General features: G+C 43.1%; 2 protein-coding genes across 3 annotated transcripts in view; both read right to left on the reverse strand.

Moving 5' to 3' along the window:
- The window catches only part of LOC140371108 (mitogen-activated protein kinase kinase kinase 7-like), a 298,187-nt gene that overhangs the window by 113,608 nt on the left and 159,039 nt on the right, over positions 1 to 25,540 (reverse strand). The window lies entirely within an intron of this gene.
- The window catches only part of rragd (ras-related GTP binding D), an 82,772-nt gene that overhangs the window by 23,676 nt on the left and 33,556 nt on the right, over positions 1 to 25,540 (reverse strand). Inside the window, exon 6 of the mRNA XM_072458413.1 lies at positions 8,678 to 8,826. Within this exon, the coding sequence (XP_072314514.1) occupies positions 8,678 to 8,826 (149 nt within the window). The remainder of the gene's footprint in view (positions 1 to 8,677; positions 8,827 to 25,540) is intronic.

The following is a 25,540-nucleotide window of genomic DNA, read 5'->3' on the forward strand; positions in this document are numbered from 1 at the left end:
ATAACAAATAATATCACATATACGTTGCTCCGGAGTATAAGTATGAGTATATAAGTATAAATATAAGTATAAGTCGTACCCCAGCCAAAACTATGAAAAAAGGTGCGACTTATAGTCTGGAAAATATGGGTACAATGTCTGATGTAGATTAATGTGCAATGTCCAACAACATCCGTCAAACTATTAGAATGGGAGGCACATTCTGTTGTTGTAGACATTTTTCTGGTATATACTAATTTGAACTATTAAGAAAATGCTTTCTTCAAAACATCAAGTTTAAGTTTCGCAGGTTGCTGTCAAAACATACTTGGCATTCGAATATGACGTCTGGTGATTTGTATGAACTTGGAAAGCAACTTTAGACTTCAAAGCGTCTTCTGAACTAAACTTAACCGCCGCAAAAAATAAGCAGCAATGAAGGTAAACAGTTTGCATTTCATCAGGGAGCATCAAACAGAAGTGGCCCCTCACCTGCTGCGCCCCGTTCAGCGATGGACCACTTCTGATGGAGTGTGAGTGCGAATGAGCCGAGGAGAGGGGAGAAGAGACACTGGAACCAAGAGCGACAGAGGCAGACAAAAGACGGCCGACACAACAGAAATTCATAACTGCATTAAAATTGACTTCATTTATTTACTTAGACTCTATTGTCGTAGAGAGATTTGACCTCTGTATTTGGCCCATCGTTCAAGAAAGCTCTGCAGTCCCAGACAGAAGCTTTGGAGGTCGATCTCCCATTCGTTGTATGGCAGCCAAATGGTAACGCCATGGTAACGGAGGTCTGAACGCGGTTGTTTTCAGTCTAAAACTAGCCTTTTTTTATAATAGGTCTTGTGGTCATTCATTTGATCGTTTGTGGTGTAGTAATAGTTTGTCATTAGTCATTAGTTTTGCTTAGCTTATAAAATGCTGATGGTTATTCATAATTTCATACTACACAATAATATGCTGTTCATCCACCAGCTGTAGGTACTCATAGTAATAGTAATAGCAATCAGAATACTAATATCTAATAAGAGTATCGCGTCGCATTGTAATTTATGATTTGGGATAGTCTCCTCTATGTCCCTTTGTTTATTAATGTGATGCTCGTCTAATTAGAGCTATTTTTTATTTTATTTAATTATTATTATTATTTATTTTTAATTTATTTTATTTTACTATTATTTCTTTTTTATTTATTTATTTATTTTATTTTATTTCCCCCCCTCCATTTCTTGTTGGGAAATGCAAGGTTTTGTCTATAGGAGTTTTTGTTTATAAGAGTTTTGTTTTTGCACATTTACTTAAGTAACAACACTGTGTACTTTTTCCACCACTGATATTTTTCCAACCTTTTAATTGTACCTTTGAAATATGTACAGAACATTGGACAACAGAAGACTGTATTTTGAAATGTGCCATTTGATATCATCTTGGCAGTGTAGCCTCATTTCAACCTCCTTTACTCCCCTCGCCGGCCATTTTACCATACATCCCCAAACGTCTACCTTTTTATGAACTTCATCTATTTGGAAACAATCTTTTTTTTTTCCGCAGCTTTGGCGCACACACTCTGCCCGTCACTCATCATCACAAAGGGGAAGCGGGGCCCTTGAGTGACGGTGAATCTCCTGCTGCTCCGGGCACCGCAGATGACACACTCAGCAGATGACAGGCCCGCTCCATCACTCTTACACACACACACACACACACACACACACTTTCACGCTGACAAAACTACACACGACACACTCACACACACACACAACCACATGTCTTTGCTTTCAAGGTAACTCACTTTACCATAAACCCAAGGCTACAGTAGGTACTTATAGGAAACTATGCAGAAAGGATTTGGCTTCAAGAGCGCATTATAGAGAGAAATTTTAGCATAAATGGCATGGATGATTTACATGGAGGAACTGAGGACACCCCACTGGCCTTGATGTTACAGAAGACACACAAAGTTGTCAACATCCTGACCTATAGCACATACAGTTATATATATTTGTTTTCTTCACAGTGGAGGAGTCTTGAATGCAACTTCATCCATTCACTTCAGCTTTTTTTTCTTCAGAAATACACATAATACATACTTTAGAGTATTTAGATAGTTGCAGCCTTGATTTGAGACAACCACCATCTTTTCTTTACGTTGTAATTGCAGCATATGTGTGGTTATGCCAAAAAGAAAGGATGGGTTCAGGGCCGGACCAGAAGACCCGTATTATAGAGACAGCTAGTTTGGGTTTGGTTGCTGTTGCCGTATTTTAAACAGTGCAAAAGTGACATAGACAACCATAATATTTACCATCTGCAGATACATATATATATTTCTCTATAATTTGTTTTCCTCTCAAGGCATATATTTGTGTCGTAGAATAAAGACAATTTCCACACATCTTGACTCTTAATTTGACAGTTTGAAATAGAAACGTCCCCATTTGTGTGAGTGAAGGAAATTGACAGGAAATAATATCACGGTGGCTGTCCGGGGTAAAAGAGTGTCGTGTCAGGTGTGTGTCTAAAAATGCCCCGACGGTCCAGCAGCCGGTGAACCGAGGCTTTTCAGAGGGAAATGGGAAGAAGAAATAGTAAATAGGCGGATGGTTTCTCACTGAGTCACAGCAGAGGCCAGAGCGAGAGAGAGAAGAGTAAAGTAGAGAGGGTTGAGAGCAAGAGAAAAGAGAAAGGGGAAAGTAGTATGTATATAGAGAGAGTAAAGCAAGAGAGTAAAGAAAAAAGAGTAAAAGAATGTGGGGAGGGGGAGAAAACGATGTAGAGGGAGAGGAGAGGGAGGGAAAATGAGGAAGGGAGAGGGAGAGAGAGAAAGAATGAATAGAAGAGTCAAAGAGGGAAAAGGAGGGATGAGAGAGGGAGAGGGATAGATGGAGAGAGGAGGGAGAGAGAGAGCGAGAAAGAGAGAGAGAAGGGAGAAAAAGAGAAATAGAGGTAGAGTGAGAGAAGAACACGTGCAATACTGAATTAACCATGTGCAATACCGTCATATTCATGTGCAATTACTGTCGCGATCACATGCAATAATGTCATATTCATGTGCATATAACTGATGAAAATAAGAGCGTTTTGTTTTGTTTACTTACTTACTATTAGTATTAGTATTTTTAGTCTCATGCTAGCTATTTTTACTTTACTTTATTTTATTTTATTATTATTTTATTTTATTTTTATCTTTTTTATCATTATTATTATTATTATTTTCCTCCATTCCCTATTAAGATATGAGAGGAGTTTTGTTAATAAGAGTTTTTTGTTTTGTTTATAAGAGTTCTTCTATTAAGAGTGTTTTTTTTTAAACTTCCTATAAGTTTTCTGTCCTTTTCCTCTGTATCTACTGCGTTGTAACACCGAAATTTCCCCATGTGTGGACAATAAAGGAATATCTTATCTTATCTTATCTTAAAAGGAAAAAGGAGGGATGAGAGAGGGATAGGAAGAGAGTAAGAGGGTGAGAGAGTAAGAGCAAGGGAAGAGGAATAGATAGAGAGGAAGGAGCGAGAGAGAGAGAGAAAGAAAGGAGAAATGGAGATAGAGATTGGGAAGGGGGTGAGAGAGCGAGAACAAAAGAGAGAAAGAGCAAGGGGGAGACAGAGAAAAGGAGAGTTTGAGAGTAAAAGAGAGAAAGAGTACAAAAGTAAAGGAGAAAGAAAGAGAGAGGAGAGAGAAAATTAGGAAGAAAGACGGGAGCGGAGAGAAGACGAGAAAGGGAGTTGGAGATTCAAGAAAGAGGACAGTAAAAGAGAAAGAATAGAGAGGTTAAAGAGAGAGAGAAGCCAGCGGGAGCAAGAGAGACAGAAAGGAGAGAGGGAGGAGAGTAAAAGGGAGAGGAGAGCCTTACAAAGAGCCACCGGTGAAATGTGCGTTCGTGCGATTAAATCAGGACTGAACCAAGTGTGTGCAGCATCGAGCTAATCGTTCGCCAGCAGCGTTTTGATGCAGATTTGATGGGGCAAAGCTAAAGAGGACGTTTTTGGTAAATAGGATGCAAAACGGGGGAACGTATCGGTGGAATTACTCTGTACGGCTGGATAATGAAAAGCGAAAGGAGCAGCATTGTTTCATGATATTGACATAAAACCGCAATCAGGTCACAATGCCAACCTTCCAATGGGCCATAATTACATTACCGTATTTTCCGGACTATGAGTCGCACCTTTTTTCATAGTTTTGGTGCGACTTATACTCCAGAGCGACTTATATGTGATATTGTTTGATATTTTCACACTGACAACAGCATTTCACATGTTGATTATCTTCACACTGGCAACCACAAGAGGGCGCTCTAGGCTCTAAGCGACACAGAAGAAGAATCTGCGCTTCCTGTTCCTCTGGAGTTTGTGGAGTTGTTTAGAAGTGACACAGAGGAAGAAGAGTTCAATGGATTTAGTGATTTGGGGTAAAACTGATGCTTTGGTAAACTTGTTAGCATGTTCTTTATGCTATAGTTATCTGAATAACTGTTCATATGTTACGTTAACATACCAGACACTTACCACAGTTCTGTCTGTGCGTCATGTAGCTGAAGGTGTTAGCGTTAGCATACGTACACCTATTCACCATGTTCTCTCATCTGTTATTATTTAAAAAGGCATTTCAAGATTAAATGTCTGTTCTTGGTCTTGGATTTTATCAAATATATTTCCCCCCAAAATGCGACTTATACTCCAGTGCGACTTATATATGTTTTTTTTTTTCTTTTTTCTATTATGCATTTTTTGGCTAGTGCAATTTATACTCCGGTGCGAATACGGAAAATACGTTATATTCATGTGCTGGAATAACTCAATAGACATATTATTTACTTGGTTAATAATATGTTGGGATTACAGTCGAGCACAGAAGCTGCACTTTCCTCACAGCCATCCAAAGATCCATTTACAGATGTCAAATTACATCGAAGTTTGACCTGTAAGACACTTTGACCAATCAATTACACCCCCAGATCTGTTAAAAGTATTCAATTCAAGCATATTGTGGTACCTACCAATTTTACACATGATTTTGGAGTCATGTTTTCCTGGCTTAACAATAGACTTTTTTGCCCCGCCTTGAATTCACACCACCAGACTGCATTTGGTCTCTACAGAGCTCAATGAGAGAGTCAGAAGGTCGTCCGGGTTATCTCCATCCACCGCCAAACACACGGACTCAAACTCACTCAAACTGGCAGTGAGGAACAAGTGTCTTTCCAAAGGACGTGACAGACGTTTGCAATACCAACAAAATACTATCAAACTATGGAGTTGGAGCCGGCAGTCAACTTAACTTTGGTTCAATGCAGCTCTGCGGTTGTGACCTCTGCAACTCTTTCACTTCTTCATGGTTTGTTTTCTCCACGCTCTAATTGACTTATAGAGAAATGTGTACGTCACGTTGAACCACAAGGAAAAAAAAAGAAAAGAAAAGAAAAGCACAAACAATACAATACAAACTGTAAAAATCTAGATTAAATTACCACATTGCGCGTGTTGAAAATTCTGTTATTCTTAAAAGATGAATGCATTTTACGTACGTGTTTATAGTTGTTCCCTTGAGTTAAAATGTTTACCGTATTTTCTGGACTATAAGTCGCACCTTTTTTCATAGTTTTGGCCGGGGTGCGACTTATACTTATATTTATACTTATATACTTATACTCTGAAGTGACTTACATGTGATATTATTTGTTATTTTCACACTTGCAACTGCATTTCATACTCCAGTGCAACTCATATATGTTTTTTTCTTCTCTATTTTGCATTTTTTGGCTTGTGCGACTTATACTCCACGGTAATATCATTCAGGTAGAGGTTTCAATTCCAGTACATTTTTCCATTGTCTTATTGTGAAATGTCTACAGCACTTTGGACCATAAACTGTCCTTAAAGAGCCACTTTTAAAACACCAAAACCACTTGTTTAACTGATTAACTCTGTTTTACCATTTGTGTTTTACCAACTTTCTCTAAACACGGCACAACATATCACTGCACTTCCTGGCCTTTGTTCCATTTTTCTTCATATGAAACGCCTTGTTCCAAAACCCAGACTTTATTCACACCAATTTACACTGTGGAGTTGACGCGACACCAAAGTCCAGATTGTTAGAGGGGCCCACGAAACCCTGCGGCTTTATTTCTAATTTCCTTCTAGGCTTCTACAAGACAGCACACGTCCGCCGCGCCTTTTTCCCCCCCTTCTTCTAATAACACCCCAGAAGCTTTACTTTCCAAGACGAGCTATTTACTTCAAATCTGTTTTCTAAGCTCGTGTCTGCAGAAAGAAACACACTACTTCTACCGAATACTTTTGCCGGGGTACGCGGTGCACATAACAACGCAGATTTAGGCTAAAGGGGCCTCTTGCCTTTCTGAATGGGAGTGCGAACTATGACCCAGATGTTTGAGGCGGCAGATAAAAAGGTTTTGTGTGCTATTAGCCGCAAGCCGAAATCGACATTGTGAAATGTTTGTTAGCGTCTGGACTCCGGAGACATGTAGTGGAGTTCTGCCAAATACTGTCACTGGAGAGGGAGAGTCAATAGTTCATTCAGTTCAAATTGTTGGATGCACAAGGTTTTAAAGGTTACTCGCTGTATTTTAGTCTTTTTTATAGTTGTATTACAGACATCCTTTCATTACTTTTGACCGGACACCAAGAAGAAATGAAACACTCATCCTATTTATAAACCAGATACAAAACACTAAGGCCAAATTGATAAATAGCAATTGCAAAATACATGCTTTTTTCCCTAGTAATAAAACCTTATGCAGATCAATATGTGACCGACTTATACTAATATTTATACTTATGTACTTATACTCCAGAGTGACTTATATGTGACATTATTTGTTATTTTCACACTTGGAACCACATTTCATACTCCAGTGCGACTTATATATGTTTTTTTTCTTCTCTATTATGCATTTTTTGGCTGGTGCGACTTATACTCCGGTGCGACTTATAGTCCGAAAAATACGGTAATATCATTCAGGTAGAGGTTTCAATTCCAATACATTTTTCCATTGTCTTATTGTGAAATGTCTACAGCACTTTGGACCATAAATTGTCCTTAAAGAGGCACTAAAACACCAAAACCACTTGTTTAACTGATTAACTCTGTTTTACCATTTGTGTTTTATCAACTTTCTCTAAACGCAGCACAACATCTCACTGCACCCTTAAAACCGCCACAAGTCGACCTCGATGAAACTGAGAAAAAGACAAAATACGTGTTTGTTTTTTTTCAAATGTGTGATTTTCGTTTTTTTTGCAGAATGTGCAAGTTGAAGTTATGAAGAATCCCCTCCGTGCTTCAGATAACACCATTGGTTGTCTTAAAAGTATACATTAAGCTGTTAAAAATGTGTAGTTTTCGGGTCTTTTTCCAGCTCTCCGCTCGGGGCGTTACCTATTGCCAGCAGCGCAATGTTGTTATTTTTCGACCAATCAGCTGGAAGCAGATGGCTACTTATTCAGCAGCAGCTTCTTGTTCTCCTCGGAGACATTTCATTCATTTCTCCAGACTTTCTCCAGAGCTTATGATTCTACCACTACATCTATCGAATGCCTAAGAAGAAAGTGCCCCCGGTCCTTAAGGCGTTTATTCCTGCACATATTATGTTCAATATAAATCACAATATTGATGAAGAATAGAAACAGGTCCATTGACTATTCCTGTTCAAACTTCAGACCAGAGAAACCCCATCGTTTTATAGTGGCATTAAAAGGCATGAGATTTTTATTTACATGTTTTTATTTTTTTAAATGGCAATTCAACGTTCAAAACCTGTATGTATGACCTAGAGTCTATATCATTTGAATAATCATGCGAGTTCGATTCCCGACTATTATAATTTACTGCATGTCCTTCTTTCACTCTCATCCCCCATTTCACTTTCTACTTTCCTGTCAATAAAGCCGACGGGCAACAAAGTAAAAAATGTTGTAACGAACTAAAATAACAAAAATAACTTGAAATTGGGAGTTGCAACATGCTTCAATTTTTGTATTATTGTCATCAAATTGCAAATATTACTTTCAACAATGAATAAAAATAGTCATGGTCATGTTTTTGTTTTCTTGACAATTGTTCACTCAATAGGCAATCATTTCTTCCTATTCAGAAAGTTTCATTTTACAATTTTTACAGTTACAGAAAGTAGACATGGCAATTATTTACCGTACTTTCTGACTTTAACCCGCTACTTTGTTTCCTACGCTTTGAACGCTGTATCATTACAACAGTGCGTCTAATGCATGGATTTTACTGGCTAACGGCCACTGGGGGGCACTCTAGCAGGAAGCGCAAGCATTTGACACACTGTAGATAGAAGAAGACGTCAGTCGACAGCGGTCACACGTTATGTTAAAAATGCTGTGTTTTATTACTCATATTCAGACTCATATTCACAAATTAGAGACCCGTGTATTATATTTATGTGTAAATATCTCATGTCACCACGTGGACACCTGCGGCTTATTGACAATTGCGGCACGTATGTGTACAATTTATTTTGTCTTTGTAACTTTTGTGTGTGCGGCTTTTATTCAGGAGCACTTTATAACCTGAAAAGTACTGTAATTATAAAAAAAAAAAGAACAATGGCAATGTTCTTTTCAGAATAAACCCAGAGCAAATATGGACATTTTGATACTTGTGGCTTGGTGAGGTGCAGACTGGACGGTGGACTGACCTTTCCTCTCAAAGCTCTCTTTGCGCAGGAAGCAGACCATGGCCAGGAACTTGGTCACCTCCTTCATGTACATGACGGTGGTGTTGTTCAGGTGGATAATCGCCATCGACTCTTTATCATACGGTAGACCGGCTTCACTGTCCATCCAACTGTGAAGAGAAACAGCAAAATGTACACAGTATATATATATATGTGTGTGTCGTTTTGAACCAGACAGAAGACACCCACAGTATGGTCAGTTTCTTTTATGAAAAATCCACAAAAAGCAAACAAAGTACAGGCTTCATTTGTGAGGCTCTTTTATCACAGGGTGCAGAATAATTCAAGCCGAGCTGTTGTCTTCTCTGTCCACATAAAAACAAGGCAACAGACTCAAGTGTACACAGAGGAAAAATACAAAAAATCGAAACTTCTTGTTACACTACATCATCTTTATCATACTTGACTACATTTCATAATTTCAAGGTGCAATCAGGGATATTGTTGGCTGCAACACTATTTTGTGATTTTATTTTTGTTTAAGTCATTGGACAAAGTGGTTGTTACATTTTTCTGCAGCTAATTTGGCTGTAAAACCTAAAAGTTGCTTGATTAAACCAGAAAAAATCTACATAGCATTAAATTTGAAATGTACATGCAAATGATCAATCACACAAGAAATGATCTAATCAGGACATTTCTTAGACGTTTCTAAAAGGCGCAATGGACGATTTTTCGGCAATTTGAGAATGCAGGCGGAAGTGCGCATGCGCACTCCCCCGTGCGGACTGATACAACACACACGTGCGTTTGTTTATTAGTGCAACGGAGCGCATCACATCGTTCATCTCCAGTAGATTTCTGTCCACTTCTGCGTCAGCTCGAACTGTCTTTCTCCGTCTTCATTTTGCCCCGTACACTGAGGGAACTATATTATGATAGATCCATGCGCTTAGGCACGCGGAGGAACCGCACGCGGCTGCAGGTGAGCGATAGGTGCGTTTTATGATTGATACGTGGCAGGACTAATCCGTCGTCCACGCCACGAGGAAATAAGACTCAGATTTGTGCCAAAAAAATCGTCCATTCAACCTTTAAGTAACTTTTCCGGTGGAGAGTCCGCCATCTGTGTGTATCCATGGAGATGTGCCTGGATATTCCAAAGGTATGGCATTAAACAGGTCTATCTCCATGGAGACGAGTGGGAACAGTAAAACAGTAAAAATTATTGTTTTTCAACGTATTTGAACAATAAAAACACCAGTAAATGAATACATGTTGGACAGAGAAGTTTAATGCTTTACTGTGGAACTTTCGAGACAATGCAATTATCTATATGGGGACTAAAAGAGGTTACCGTATTTTCGGGACTATAAGTAGCACCTTTTTTCATAGTTTGGCCGGGGTGCAACTTATACTCCAGAGTGACTTCTATGCCATATTATTAGTTATTTTCACACTAGCAACCGGATGTCACATGTTGATTATTTTCCCACTGAGAACCTCAAGAGGGCGCTCTAGGCTCTAAGTGACGCAGAAGAAGAATCTGCACTTCCTCTACCTCTGGAGTTTGTAGAGTTGTTTAGAAGTGACACAGAGGAAGAAGAATTCAATGGATTTAGTGATTTGGGGTAAAACTGATGCTTTGGTAAACTTGTTAGCATGTTCTTTATGCTATAGTTATCTGAATAACTGTTAATATGTTACGTTAACATACCAGACACTTACCACAGTTACGACTGTGAGTCATGTAGCTGAAGGTGTTAGCATTAGCGACTTATACTCCAGTGTGACTTTTTTATGTTTTTCTTCTCTATTTTGCAGTTTTTTGCTGGTGAAACTTATATTTCAGTGTGATTTATAGGTACATACTGCACCTTTAATGAAGAACGTGTTTAAATTGTTGATTAGAGAGAAGAAGCAATTAACATACAGACTAACTAAATGTGAGCAGTGGCCGAGTTAGATAAACATTTATTTGGCGCAATGGTTTATGTTCGGTTTACCTTTGCAATCAAGGTTATATGCTAATGCCACTTGCTTGCTTGCTAATGGCGCGTGTGTATTCATCCTAAAGAACAGACGGACTGAAAATAATAATTATTTGTACACATCTCACTTAACAAGGGCAAACACAGAAATACAGCCCAGGGACTGTTAATGCCGCGTCTCTTTTCCCGAGGCATCGCTGGCAACAAACCTATCGCGCACCGGAGCAAGCGACACACGCCGGATTAAATGTAATTAATAAAATGGATGAATTGATGCAAATGTATTTAATCCCTGCTTTTATGCCCGCGGGCTCAGACGCGTTGACATCTGCTGGCTAAAAATAGGCGCGGCGCTCGAACGGGAGGGTGAAGATGTTCCCGAAGCGAAGAAGTTGTGCGAGCGGCGCGTTCTTCCGAGTTGAGAAACGGGAATAATTGCGTTTCGACACAAAGACTCGGCTGCGTGCGGGGAGCGTGCAGAGAGGGGCGTGTCGAGGGGAGCGTGCAGAGAGGGGCGTGTCGAGGGGAGCGTGCAGAGAGGGGCGTGTCGAGGGGAGCGTGCAGAGAGGGGCGTGTCGAGGGGAGCGTGCAGAGAGGGGCGTGTCGAGGGGAGCGTGCAGAGAGGGGTGTGTCGAGGGGAGCGTGCAGAGAGGGGCGTGTCGAGGGGAGCGGGCCGAGAGGGGCGTGTCGAGGGGAGCGTGCAGAGAGGGGCGTGTCGAGGGGAGCGTGCAGAGAGGGGCGTGTCGAGGGGAGCGGGCCGAGAGGGGCGTGTCGAGGGTAGCGGGCCGAGAGGGGCGTGTCGAGGGGAGCGTGCCGAGAGGGGCGTGTCGAGGGGAGCGTGCAGAGAGGGGCGTGTCGAGGGGAGCGTGCAGAGAGGGGTGTGTCGAGGGGAGCGTGCCGAGAGGGGCGTGTCGAGGGGAGAGTGCAGAGAGGGGCGTGTCGAGGGGAGCGTGTAGAGAGGGGCGTGTCGAGGGGAGCGTGCAGAGAGGGGTGTGTCGAGGGGAGCGTGCAGAGAGGGGCGTGTCGAGGGGAGCGGGCCGAGAGGGGCGTGTCGAGGGGAGCGTGCAGAGAGGGGCGTGTCGAGGGGAGCGCGCAGAGAGGGGCGTGTCGAGGGGAGCGTGCCGAGAGGGGCGTGTCGAGGGGAGCGTGCCGAGAGGGGCGTGTCGAGGGGGAGCGTGCCGAGAGGGGCGTGTCGAGGGGAGCGTGCAGAGAGGGGCGTGTCGAGGGGAGCGTGCAGAGAGGGGCGTGTCGAGGGGAGCGTGCAGAGAGGGGCGTGTCGAGGGGAGCGTGCAGAGAGGGGCGTGTCGAGGGGAGCGGGCCGAGAGGGGCGTGTCGAGGGGAGCGTGCAGAGAGGGGCGTGTCGAGGGGAGCGTGCAGAGAGGGGCGTGTCGAGGGGAGCGTGCAGAGAGGGGCGTGTCGAGGGGAGCGTGCAGAGAGGGGCGTGTCGAGGGGAGCGTGCAGAGAGGGGCGTGTCGAGGGGAGCGTGCAGAGAGGGGCATGTCCAGGGGAGCGGGCCAAATGTGGAGCGGCCCAGTTTTATACCTCCAAACTAGCTCATTGATTAAATTAGGCGCAGGAAAAAAAGAGTGATGCATTAACTTAAGCTTCTAATTAAGCATAACATCCCAGCTGTTTGTCACGATAATGATGGCCTCCTTCTGCACAACAGTCTGCTGATTTATGCCGTTAGGGACAAACGTTCTACATCTATATCAACGCACGATAATGGCAACAGTAACAGCTACAAGTAGGAGTAGGAGTAAGAATAATGACCGTGTGTGATCACCTTGCTTCAGTCGATGGTTATGCGTTTGTGGGACTAATTTGAATTCAGTCATCTGTAAATGAGTCAATTTGAGACTTTGCGAATGGAAAGAAAACTCAATAACTAACCAATATGGATGGGGAACGATCGTGCCAGGCGAGTTTGCAAGATAAAATGTGTATATGATGTGGTGGCTCCGACGAGGACGGATTCGATTTTGAGAAGCCGCAGTTTAAAACAAAGAATGAAAAATGCAAAAAAATCTTGTGGGACCAAAATTGTGAGCTGGACCACAAAATGTATTATATGTTGTGTCAAAAAGCTCGTGTCTTGTTCTTTTGTACGATACATGTTTCTCCAGTGGCAGATCGATAATAGTCTCCAGTCTTTACAACTTGTTTTATACCTTTGAAGGCTAAGCACCAACTTTTATTGCTCCTCATTCATTCGCTTGCTTCAGATTGACAGCGTGAAGCTAGAATGAAGTTTGTATTGAAATACTTGCACAAAATCTTATACGCATCATATTCGCATGCATGGATAGTTTCTGCACTAACACAGCTTTAGACTAGCTGTTTAAGACAGAAAAATGAAGCAGGGTTGACCACCATAGACAGAAAGATGCTCACCATGTTCTACCGCTGCTTTATTGAATCGTTTCATCTCCTTCAGCCTGGTGTCTCGGTTCAGCAACCTACCCTTAAAAAATAAGAACTCCCTAACCCAGTATGCCTCCTCACGAGGCAGCTACAGAGGCGAGTTGGGTCCAGCTTCTTCCATCCGGCCGCAGGTACATAATGCCTCTGTACAAAACTAAGAGATCCAGGGGCAGTTTTGTTCCCTCAGCCATTAAAATACTAAATAGCAGACTATAGACTACAATGGTCAGACTACACACTAATGTATTAACTTATGGACTGTACAGCCTTCTTAATCCATTTATTTATTCTGCACTAGTGTTTTGTATCAATGATGGCTTTTACTCTGTATTTTATCCGCTGTATTCTGACACTAATAACTGTTTGTAAACTTGTTATCCATGTCTCTGTGTCTGGAGCACTAGTCGTCTCTGTTATGTCCGTTTTCTGTCAATGTCATTAATGTTGTCTATGTGTGTGTGAGCAGCCCACTCTTTTTTACCTGCAACAAAATCTACCCTCGGGTACAAATAAAGTTACCTTACCTTACCTTACTTCACCCCGACACAGCTAATCTCATCTTTAAGTGAATCACATGGCTCTGTCTTTGCAAAAATGTTTAAAAAAACAAAAAAACACTGGGCAGTGGTCTGATTTTTGTCACAATATTTTTAAATTTACAATACACATTTTCTCATTTATGACAGGGAAATTGGGTAATGCAGATTTAATTTCAAGGACTTGGAACTCAACTTGGACTTGTGAAATCCTGTAACTTTTACTCAGACTTGATTAAGTTCAGAAGTTACAATAAAATTCCACCATAAAAATATTTTAGTTGTATTAAAATGTATAGGAGGATCATTTAAAGATGCACTTTTTTTACTTAATTATCGCTTTGCTGAATGTTCCATAGTGAATAAACAAAGCAAAAGTATAAATATAAAAAAAACTGAGCTCATTGGCTGGACTTAATCAGGCGATAATCAAACCATGTATTCTAATTCTTTCAAATTTAACCAAAATTCACTTCGAGCTCGTCTCAGACACAGTAAAACAGATGATGCCGTGATGGAGATACCTTTGTTAGTCACTTTCCCAAACAGCAAGTATAACATTCCACCAGCTTTGTGCACATTTGAGGTTAAAAAGGGAAATTCGTGAGAGTCGTGCTCGTCCCTTCGGCTGCAGTTTTTCTCCCCGCGCAGATGCGACGGGTTAAATATTCACACTGACTCGAGGCGGAGCGCGTCCTAGTTTGGAAAAGCTCCCAGCTGTGGCATCTCCACTGAATCAGCTTTTCACATAAACACTCTGTAGCGAACAGACGAGGGTCAAGCTCCTAACCAGAGGGGGCGCCGTCACCACATGTTCTAAAAGACTCTCTAAATCTGGTGCTGGAACTGCTTTGTGTTTCTTTTATTTCCTTTCTGTTTGACTGTTTACCGAGATGAAATCAAGGACACAATTTACAAAAACAGTCTTTTCACTTGCGTCATCAGACTATTATGTAAAGAGTTATGAGAAGTACAGCCACTGGCAATTTTATGGGCGGCACAATTGAGATTCGCTCGATTTACAAAGTGACCAATACGATCACAAAGCCAACATTTATGCTACGAATTTTTTACTCAAGGGTAAGTTGTGCGGAATTAACTCTCTGGAATTTGCACGGGAAAAGCAAAGCAAGTGACAGAAAGCTTTGACATGTTCGAAGTCAAAAGAGATTCCTGCACAATATTAATAGATACGATTTCGGATACGTCATAAGGCGCTGGTACAGCTGGCAGCCCGGTGTAAACGCTCTCTCTTCTTTCTCACACTTATTGTGCTTTATCTCCTATATTTTGTAAATATAGTTAGTATATTTTTTCTATTTTACTGTACGATAGGGACACGCGCTGGAATAGTTTTTTAATTCAACTCTTTTTGACTTTTTTCGGCTGGATTTGAGCGTTTTTCGTTGCGTCCGTTGTGTTGTTGTGACGTGAGCTAGCTCCGAGCGAGCCCACCAGCCCCCCCCGCGCCCTCCGGCCGCGCTAAAGTACGGCGTGTCGTCGGTACACGTTTATATACACGTTTATATGAAAGAGGAACTTCACGAACGATCGGGACACGCACTGGAATCGCTTTAAATTAACTTGTTTTGACTTTATTCGGCTGGATTGAGTGTTTTCGTCGTGTCGTTGCGATGTGTCTTGGCTCTGAGTCCCCCGGCTCCGGCCCCGCCCCCCGGCCGGCGCCGTACCGCGTTTACACGAAGGAGGAGCTCATGAAACTGCGGAGAACAGTCGTCTTACCCGGAGATCGTCACGTTATCCCGGCGGACATCCTAAGGAAAACGCAACGAGGCAGACGGGCTGGACGTAAACTCCGAGAGAAGAGAGGAGAAAACAGGAAGTCGGTTCCCGCCGTAGTCATGGGTAACGTGAGGTCCCTTCAAAATAAAATGACGGAAATAGCGAGCCTCATGCGGTCCCAGAGGATTTATAGGGACAGCAGCGTCTTGATTTTCACAGAGACCTGGTTAACAGCAGAAATGCCAGACTCTATTGTAGGTTTGGACAATTTTCATCTGCTGCGGGCGGACAGAACGAGAGAATCCGGGAAGAAAAGAGGAGGCGGTCTCGCGGTGTATGTGAACACGAGCTGGTCCAAACCCGAACACTGCACAGTGAAGGAGCAGCTATGTAGCAAGGATATTGAACTATTGGCTATTGGCATGAGGCCATACTATCTGCCCCGGGAGTTCTCACATGTGATTTTGATCGCAGTCTATGTGACCCCGTCTGCCAATGCTGAAAATGCTTGTGAAGCACTGCTCTCCTGCACTTGTAGGCTGCAAACACAGCATCCACAGGCTCTCTTCCTCATCTCTGGTGACTTTAACCACGCTTCTCCCTCTTCTGTCCTACCAACATACACCCAGTATGTTACCTGCCCCACCAGAGAGAATAGAACATTGGACTTGTTTTTTGCCAACACCAAGGAGGCTTATTCCTCTTCCCCCCTCCCTCCCCTGGGCAGCTCGGACCACAACCTTGTACATCTGAGGCCTGTGTATGAACCCATCGTGCGCAGGCAGCCTGTGGTGTCCCGTGAGGTGAGGATGTGGTCTGCTGAGAGCGAGGAGGCTCTGAGGGACTGCTTCAGCACCACTGTCTGGACTGAGCTTTATGACCCACATGGGGAGGACATCAACACCATCACAGAGTGCATCACGGACCACATCAACTTCTGTTTTGAGAACATTGTTCCCTCCCGGACGGTGCGGTGTTTTCCAAACAACAAGCCATGGATTAACCGTGAACTGAAGGCTCTGCTGAAGGAGAAGAAGAGAGCCTTCAGGTCAGGGAACAAGGAGGAGCTGAAGACTGTGCAGAAGGAGCTGAGGAGGAAGATCAGGCAGGCTGAGGCCGGCTACAAGAGGAGGATGGAGGAGCAGCTGCAGCAAAAGAACATTCAGGGAGTGTGGAGGAGCCTGAAAACCATCTCAGGCTTCAAAATCCCCCCTGCCCAGACAGAGGGGGATCTACAGTGGGTGAATGATTTAAATGCTCACTTCTTGAGGTTTGATCGGTCACCCGCCCCTCCCCCTGCACAGCTGCATGCTCCCTCTTCCACAGCTGGACAATGCCCTGCATCTGTTCCTCTTCGCTTATCTGCCCCGGACCATCAGCTCCCCACTTCGCCTGGACTCACCCATCCCCCCAGCACACGGTCCCCCTGCCAACCACTGACTGTCACAGCAGCACAGGTGAGGAGTGAGCTGAAGAGGATTAAAGTGAGGAAGGCAGCAGGACCTGATGGCATCAGCCCCAGGCTCCTTAAGTCCTGCGCAGATGAACTGTGTGGAGTTGTGGAGCATGTCTTCAACATGAGCCTGAAGCTGAGGGTGGTACCACAGGTCTGGAAGACCTCCTGTCTGGTACCTGTGCCTAAGACACCGCGCCCCAAAGACCTCAACAGCTTCAGGCCAGTGGCTCTCACGTCCCACCTGATGAAGACACTGGAGCGGCTGGTCCTGGACCACCTCCGCTCCACCGTGAGCTCAGCCATGGACCCGCTGCAGTTTGCATATCGGTCTGGCATCGGAGTGGAGGACGCCGTCATCTCCCTGCTGCACCGCTCCCTCTCTCACCTGGAAAAGCCTGGCAGCTCTGTGAGGATCCTGTTCTTCGATCTCTCCAGTGCCTTCAACACCATCCAGCCGCTGCTCCTGAGGGACAAGCTGGAGACGGCTGGTGTGGAGTATGACCTGGCAGAGTGGATCCTGGACTACCTCACAGACCGACCCCAGTTTGTGAGAGCCCGGAACTGTGTGTCTGACACTCGGACCTGCAGTGTGGGGGCGCCCCAGGGCACTGTCCTCGCGCCCTTTCTCTTCACCCTTTACACTGCAGACTTCAGACATGACACGGACAGCTGTGTCCTGCAGAAGTTCTCTGACGACTCTGCCGTCATCGGACTCATCACGGACGACGATGACGCGGAGTACAGAGGACTGGCGCAGGACTTTGTGGACTGGTGTCAGCGGAACCACCTCCTCATCAACGCGGGGAAGACCAAGGAGATGGTGGTGGATTTCCGCAGACGCCACCCCACTGCCCCCTCACCAGTGAACATCCAGGGACGGGACATTGAGAGAGTGGACTCATACAAGTACCTGGGTGTTCATCTGAACCACAAACTGGACTGGACTCATAACACAGACGCACTGTACAGAAAGAGCCAGAGTCGGCTCTACCTCCTGAGGAGACTCAGGTCTTTTGGAGTGACAGGGCCACTCCTGAAGACCTTCTACGACTCTGTGGTGGCATCGGCCCTCCTGTACGGTGTGGCCTGCTGGAGCAGCAGCATCACAGAGAGGGAGAGGAGGAAGCTGGACAGAGTCATCAAGAAGTCCAGCTCCGTCCTGGGCTGTGCTCTGGACTCGGTGCAGGAGGTGGGGGACAGGAGGGTCCTGGCTAGATTCACATCTATGCTGGACCATGAGTGTCACCCCCTGCAGGACACTCTGTCCGCTCTGGAGAGCAGCTTCAGTGAGAGACTGATCCACCCTCGATGTGCGAAGGAAAGGTTCCGTAGGTCTTTCCTTCCTGCTGCTGTCAGACTTTATAACAAAAACTGTTAGTACTGAACACTCGCAATACTGACCTAACCTAATACTGATGTGCAATTCTGTCATATATGCAATTGCTGTTGGAATTCATGTGCAATTCATGTAAAATTCATGTGCAATCTATGTGCTGTCGTGACACATATTCATGTACAATTACTGTCGTGATCACATGCAATGGTATTTATGTATTTATTTATTTATTTGTCTATGGGAGTTTTTTATTTATTTATAGGAGATCTTCTACTGAAAGTGTTTTTCAGACTTCCTATAAGTGATCTGTTCTTCTGTATCTACCTCTGTATCTACCTGCGTTGCACCAATGAAATTTCCCCATGTGGGACAATAAAGGAATATCTTATCTTATTCTTTTCAGAACTACTGTCAGCAACTTGTGAAATAGTTCCTGAACCAAAAGAGTGAGTCACAAATAGAGAGCGCGTCCCAGCATCCGACTAAAAGCAAACTTTCCATCCAAACACACTTGAAAGCTGCAATCTTATGGTCACAATCTCTGCCCCATGCCTTCGTATATATGTGAGGTACACAGACACAGAAAATACATTTCCAAAGAGTGTCACTCTCCTTTCTAAAAGTAAAAGCACACAGTGTTCTGATTACTCTACACTGAAGGACAACTGCACTCACCACTGCACTTTACAACAGCGACAAGTGAAACTAAAGTGCTTTCCATAAGCGCATTAAAAAATGTAAAAAAACTTGACAAAATGAAACAGAAATTAAAATTGAAGCATGAAAATATCCTCATTCACTGTTAATGTTATAAGAATGTGGTGTATTGTATTACAAAAAGAAAACAAGTGTACTCACTGTAACCAAAAAAACAGCTCCACAATGAATGTAAATTTCAGGTAAATATGTCATATACTTTTCTGTTCTGCACTTTGTTTCTCTATATCGTGTAATAGTCTGTCATTTACACAAACGTATTCGCACCATTGAAGTGAAGCAATGTGCACGTGAATTATTGAGTAATTGACTAACCTTTTATTCACCATCATTACTACAGGGAGATGGAGCGTTTGTGTTCTCGTATTACGCTACCAAGCCAAATATATCTCTGAAATGCCAACTAAAGATATAAAAGCTCATCTCGTATTCTAACCTCGTGTATGTATGAACTCAGAATCAGATGCAGAGTTTTTGTACTGGACCGCTCATTTCTCTGCCGACTTGTCTTTCCCGTACGCGCACAGACCGGACCGGGAAAAGCCCAAAACAAAGACCAAACCGGGATCAAAGATAAGACGAGATGTTTTATAGTAAAAAAAACGACCTGAAACACGCACCACACCAACGCATCCACTTCTGCGTCTGACTCGCTTTCTGTTATTCACCATCAACAGGACATCAGCCCCGAAACGACACCCGGGCCCTTTTTGCATATGAGCTCATAATTATGCATCATTAGTGTGGAGTGAGCCCTCATAAAGCAAACATTGTGGTTGTTTATGAGCCTGCCCGACGGCCTGCCTCTGCCATCACTGCAGAGGCACCGGCCGCGTGTGCACTGCCGTGTGACCTTAGGAAAGGCTTGTTTTTAAAAGGCTTATAGCTTGACTGGGTCCATCAGCACAGACCCCTGGGTGGAACTAAATTGCTGCTACAGGGATGTCTCAGGGTGAATTTATACTTCTCTAAAAGCTCCTCCTCGCGACGCTCTTCCTAAATACATGCCCTAGACGCTCACCTTGTCAGCGCGAGGTGCACTTAACCCGCTGTAGTGCATATCAAGAGAAAGCGGCGTCCTCTACACTTTGCGGCGGCTTTTGATGTTTGTTACTGTATAAATAACGGCCGCGCGTGAATAGAATCAGCCGTCCAAAGTGTTCCAAAATGCATGAGATTCTAAAGGCAAGACCCTATAGGCGAAACTTGTTTATATATATTTTTTAAATGTTTCCACTTTTGGTCAGTTTGTTCTCTCAAGATATAAACTTTACTTTATCTGGAAACAGCGACATTGTCCAATCTGCACCGGAGAATGTTTTATTATTCCACTGATTTATATGGGACTTCATAAGTACATAAATACAGGGGGAGTTTGATGTAGGGGGATCGGTGAATGCCAATAAACCCGTTTCTTCCCTTTATTATATTTTCTTAAATATAACAATGCTATTTAAATGGTCTTTTTGATAATCTAACCATACCACCAAGGATTAAAATGATTAACTTTAGTCAAGAGTTAAAAATGCTAAGCCACTAATAAGTCTTTCATTTTCATGTGTGCTGTTGCAACAGGTCTGTGTGTGTGTGTGTGTGTGTGTGTGTGTGTGTGTAAACCACAGCAGGTGCTCACGCAAGCTCTTTCGCTCACTGCCCTTTTCAGACTAGAGACAGACCGGGTCCAGAGCACATGGAGCGCACTGACCACTGACCCCTGACCCCTGAAATGAGCGTGCACAAACAGGACCGAGCGCAACTATTTGGACCCGTTTTGCTGCGTCGAGATAGAGTGAGGGAGAGAGAGACAGAGAGAGAGTGAGACAGAGAGCGAGAGAAAGACAGGGAGGAATCGAGAGAGAGAGAGACAGAGCGACAGAGAGAGAGGAAGCGAGAGAGACAGAGAGAGAGAGCGTGAGAGAGAGAGAGACAGGGAGGAATCGAGAGAGTGAGACAGAGAGCGCGAGAGAGAGACAGAGAGAGCGAGAGAGACAGAGAGACAGAGAGAGAGGAAGCGAGAGAGACAGAGAGAGACAGAGAGAGGAAGCGAGAGAGAGAGAGTGAGAAAGCCAGAGAGAGAGCACGAGATAGAGAGAGACAGCGTGAGAGAAAGACAGAGAGAGAGCGTGAGCAAACGAGTGAGAAAGAGAGAGAGACAGTAAGGAATCGAGAGAGAGAGACAGAGCGACAGAGAGAGAGGAAGCGAGAGAGACAGAGAGAGAGAGACAGAGAGCGTAAGAGAGAGAGACAGGGAGGAATCGAGAGAGTGAGACAGAGAGCGAGAGAGAGACAGAGAGAGGAAGCGAGAGAGACAGAGAGAGAGCGACAGAGAGGAAGCGAGAGAGACAGAGAGACAGATAGAGAGGAAGCGAGAGAGACAGAGAGAGAGCGAGAGAGAGGAAGCAAGAGAGACAGAGAGAGGAAGCAAGAGAGACAGAGAGAGGAAGCGAGAGAGCGAGGGAGTGAGAAAGAGAAAGCCAGAGAGAGAGCATGAGATAGAGAGAGACAGCGTGAGAGAAAGACAGGGAGAGAGCGTGAGCAAACGAGTGAGAGAGACAGGAAGGAATCGAGAGAGAGCGACAGAGAGAGAGGAAGCGAGAGAGACAGAGAGAGAGACAGAGAGCGTGAGAGAGAGAGACAGGGAGGAATCGAGAGAGTGAGACAGAGAGCGAGAGAGAGACAGAGCGACACGGAGAGAGGAAGCGAGAGAGACAGAGAGAGAGCGAGAGAGAGACAGAGAGAGAGAGAAAGCGAGAGAGACAGATAGAGAGGAAGCGAGAGAGACAGAGAGAGAGCGAGAGAGAGACAGAGAGAGAGAAACATTGTTCAAGGACTGAACAAAGTGAACAAAACGAGGGGGGTTTGTTATTTTGAAACATAAAATATTCACATTTTTCAAAACTAAATTACATAGAAAAGATGTTTTTTTAAAATTTAGATGCAAATTTTAAACTGACTTAATTGCATGGTCAAGTCAGTGAGAGGATCAGGAGGGAAAGAGGGGGACACCATCAGCAGATGTGTCCCCTACGTCCCCCCCGTGATTTCCGCCTATGCATAACCATCATTCCTTAAAGTACCTACGGCTTTTGCCAAACTGTACAGAACGTGTTGATATCGAATTGAAAGGCAGATGTATTAAAGGTTAATCTTTTTTTTTTTAAGATTAAGATTTTTTTTTTAACACCAAATTTCAGTCAGATCTAGTACACTCAAAAACAACATAAAACATCCAAAATCCCCTCTGTACGTTATGTGCAACTCATATGTCGGTACAAAATGAAGCATGAAATTCCAACATGTCTCTATCCATTTTTTAAACTTAGATCTTTGTCCCAAATTATGATGTGCAATTTAGGCATTTTGACTGAAAAAGCCACAATGAACTTGGAGCCAAATGTTTCCCGAGGCTCAAAGCGGCCAGGCCTTACTAAACAGGATAAATGAAACAAATGTGAATAAGACTGAGCAAAATAATATGTCTGTTTGCCGTAACCCGACCGACCCGGTATGAAACTGTGATAAGATAAGATATGTGAATATATGAGTATATTTCTGTGATGTATTTTATCTGCATAATAGTGATATTTTATCTGCATCATTAGTCTAAGAGAAGAACGGGTGTGTGACAGCATTTGTTTGTGAAGGGGTCGTAAAGATGGGCCAAAGGATGTGTACCCTAGGGGGGGGTGATAACCCAGAGGAGTCTGGGTAATGTTTAACCAAGGCTTGATCTCTACGGAAAAATACCAAGTGCCTTGATGTGAGGCTGACCAATGAGAAATGTGACCCGCCTTTTCCAGAATATCTAATAAAACCAACCAGCATGGGAAAAAACGGTGTGAGACGCGGGGGTGAGACGCAGGAGGGTCAGCCAGGCTCCTTACAACGGCCTGGCTGACACAGTCCCCGCGTTTTCTCCCATGCATGCCACACAAATGTCTGATATTTCTGTGTCGTTTAATATTCTAAGTTGAATTGTGTTCTCTATGTGTTAAGGAATAGCATCGGGTGTATGTCTAATTCCATGACATTTTCTGGTCCTATCGAGCCGGACGACCAGCTGCCCTTCGCGGAGATTGACGGGTGAATCGGTGAAGTCTGTGCACAGCTGAAAGAAGTCCACTTTTCCCGTGGCCGCCCATCGCACCTCAGTCTCCGCGAGGAGAGCGCGTCGTTTCGAAGCAGCAGGAGAACACAGGCGACAAAGAAGGTCAGACAAAATTTTGTGTGTGAAAGACTTAGCCATGAAACGTTTTATGCATAGGCTTTGTGCAGGAGTTTAGTTACTCGCATAAAGAGGAGTTTAATATTTCTCATTGACAAAAAATACAGGAGTTTAATATTTCTCAGTCAAAAATACATGAGTTTAATATTTCTCAGTCAAAAATACAGGAGTTTAATATTTCTCATCGACAAAAAATACAGGAGTTTAATATTTCTCAGTCAAAAATACAGGAGTTTAATATTTCTCAGTCAAAAAATACAGGAGTTTAATATTTCTCAGTCAAAAATACAGGAGTTTAATATTTACTCATTAAAAAAAATACAGGAGTTTAATATTTACTCATTAAAAAAAATACAGGAGTTTAATATTTACTCATTAAAAAGAAAAATATTGGTTAGCTTTGTGAAGATAAGTTTCTCACATAAAGGAGTTAAATTGCTCACCACGAGTTAAGTTTCTCACAGGAAAGAAAGTTATGAAGCCTTATGCCGAGTTGTTACTGACATAAAGATGAGTGAATGTAAGCGCTGTGCACGAGCGAAGTAAGTAAGAGAGAAGTATGAATGTGTGAATGAGGATTAATAGTGATTAACTAACGAGTGTGAGAATCACAATTAATCATACAAGGGTCACAAGGCGTTATTCTGAGAGATCTAAAATTTGCAGTCACGGGTGAATCTTAAACACCACGTTTATGTCCGGAGGAATCTAATAAGGAATTTTCTCTAGAAGCTTGACATTGACCGTGACTGTAAAGCAAGTAGCATTTCTCTCAGACGACTGAGACCACATAATGCCAGAATTATCACCCCAAACTGTAAAAAGACAAAGGAAAAGTCATAAGAGGATTTTGGAGGGAGACTTCCAGTATGCTCAGATGACGTGGCAGAGAGGGGGAGATAAGGGGGGTCAACAAGGCAGGAGAATGGGAAGAAAGCAGTTCAGAGGACGCTCTGAACTGATGAAATAAGTAAAACTAAACTCAGCTGGTTTTAAATTTTAGTATTTCAACAAATTTAGGGTTTTGTTTGATTGACAACAATCAATTATAAAGATTGTATTAAGCTTGATAAGAGATGAAGATGAATTCAGATTTTTATAGATGGCCAATTTTTTGGGGAATGTGATCACAGACAGGACACTTCCTGTCCCCGACATAGAAGACAAAAGTCGTGTTTTTTGAGTGCACAGAACAAACCTACGTTTTGTTTTGTTTTATTTTTGGACTTGACAAAATTATCTTTTGGACTTATTATGTAACCATAATGCATGACTAGATGAAAGTACAGGACGAAAAGACAGAAGTGTTTTTATATTTAGGATCAAATACAGGCACAGGCCTGGAAGTGATAATATGGGTAAATGGGTGACTACTGATGTTTTTGGACATAGGAGTAGAATGGGCAGTAAGTAAAGTGATAGTAAAAGTTATATCAGTAACTTATTTATTTGTATTATCATGAGGAAACCTTGTATTGCATGTAGACGTAAGTGAGGGAATAAGTTAAATAGTGACGTCCGATGTCCTCCTTGGAAAGACATGAATGGGTCATTAACTAAAGACAACAGGACACCAAGTCATAAAGATAGCCAGAGATAACAGGGGCTATTGACTGGCAAATAATCTGGAGAGGACTCAGGATGGAGCAGATGTCGTTATCTTTACGTATCACAGTGACAATTAAGAGCAACACCACCTCAGGGGGAGGGTTGACGTGATGGGTAATAAGGAGAAGAGTTAACATTAACAGCGAAAGAATTTGACATTCTAAAGGAATTACCTGAAGGATTGTGGAGATTCAATCAAGAATTGAATAGATTTAAATAAGACAATATCATCTAAATTTAGACGTTATAGAAGTTATGAAAACCAGTGATAACAGGAACTTAACATTACAGGACTCAGGTCGGAGCCAAGAGGGGTTAGACTACAGGAAGGGCCTGGGGGGAGTAGAATACATTTTACGAGACCCGCAGATTACCTGAAGATAGTGAAAACTAAACAGGGGGATGGATAATCAATACATGAGTTTAGAAGCAGAATGACAGGGATATTTTAAAGATAACTAACTGGAATCCCAGGGGATGCAGCGTCTGATACTTATATCAGCAGCAAAGAGAAAGTAAAAGCAGGTTTAGAAATTTGGAAATGGGTGTTTCCTCCGTTGCGAGAGGAAGACAGAGAGAGAGACAAGGGGAAAAAAGGGTTGATACAAAATGATGTGCCTTATGTACAAGGGGAAGGTTTAGGATCATTTCGATAGTTATACACATATAGACTTGTTAGAACAAACTAATACACAATGTTTGTAAAGCACCACATGAGCAGGTGTGAGAGATTGAGTTTGAAACTCACCTGAAGCACATATAGAAGATTAGCACATATTACATTAGATGTGTGACTTTATTCAGGCCACACAAACAGAGGAGATGTGAAATTATTAATTATGTGAAGA

This window comes from Eucyclogobius newberryi, unplaced genomic scaffold (assembly GCF_026437365.1).
Source record: "Eucyclogobius newberryi isolate DKJ021-1_F unplaced genomic scaffold, fEucNew1.0.hap1 SCAF_21, whole genome shotgun sequence".
Taxonomy (NCBI): Eukaryota; Metazoa; Chordata; class Actinopteri; order Gobiiformes; family Gobiidae; genus Eucyclogobius; species Eucyclogobius newberryi.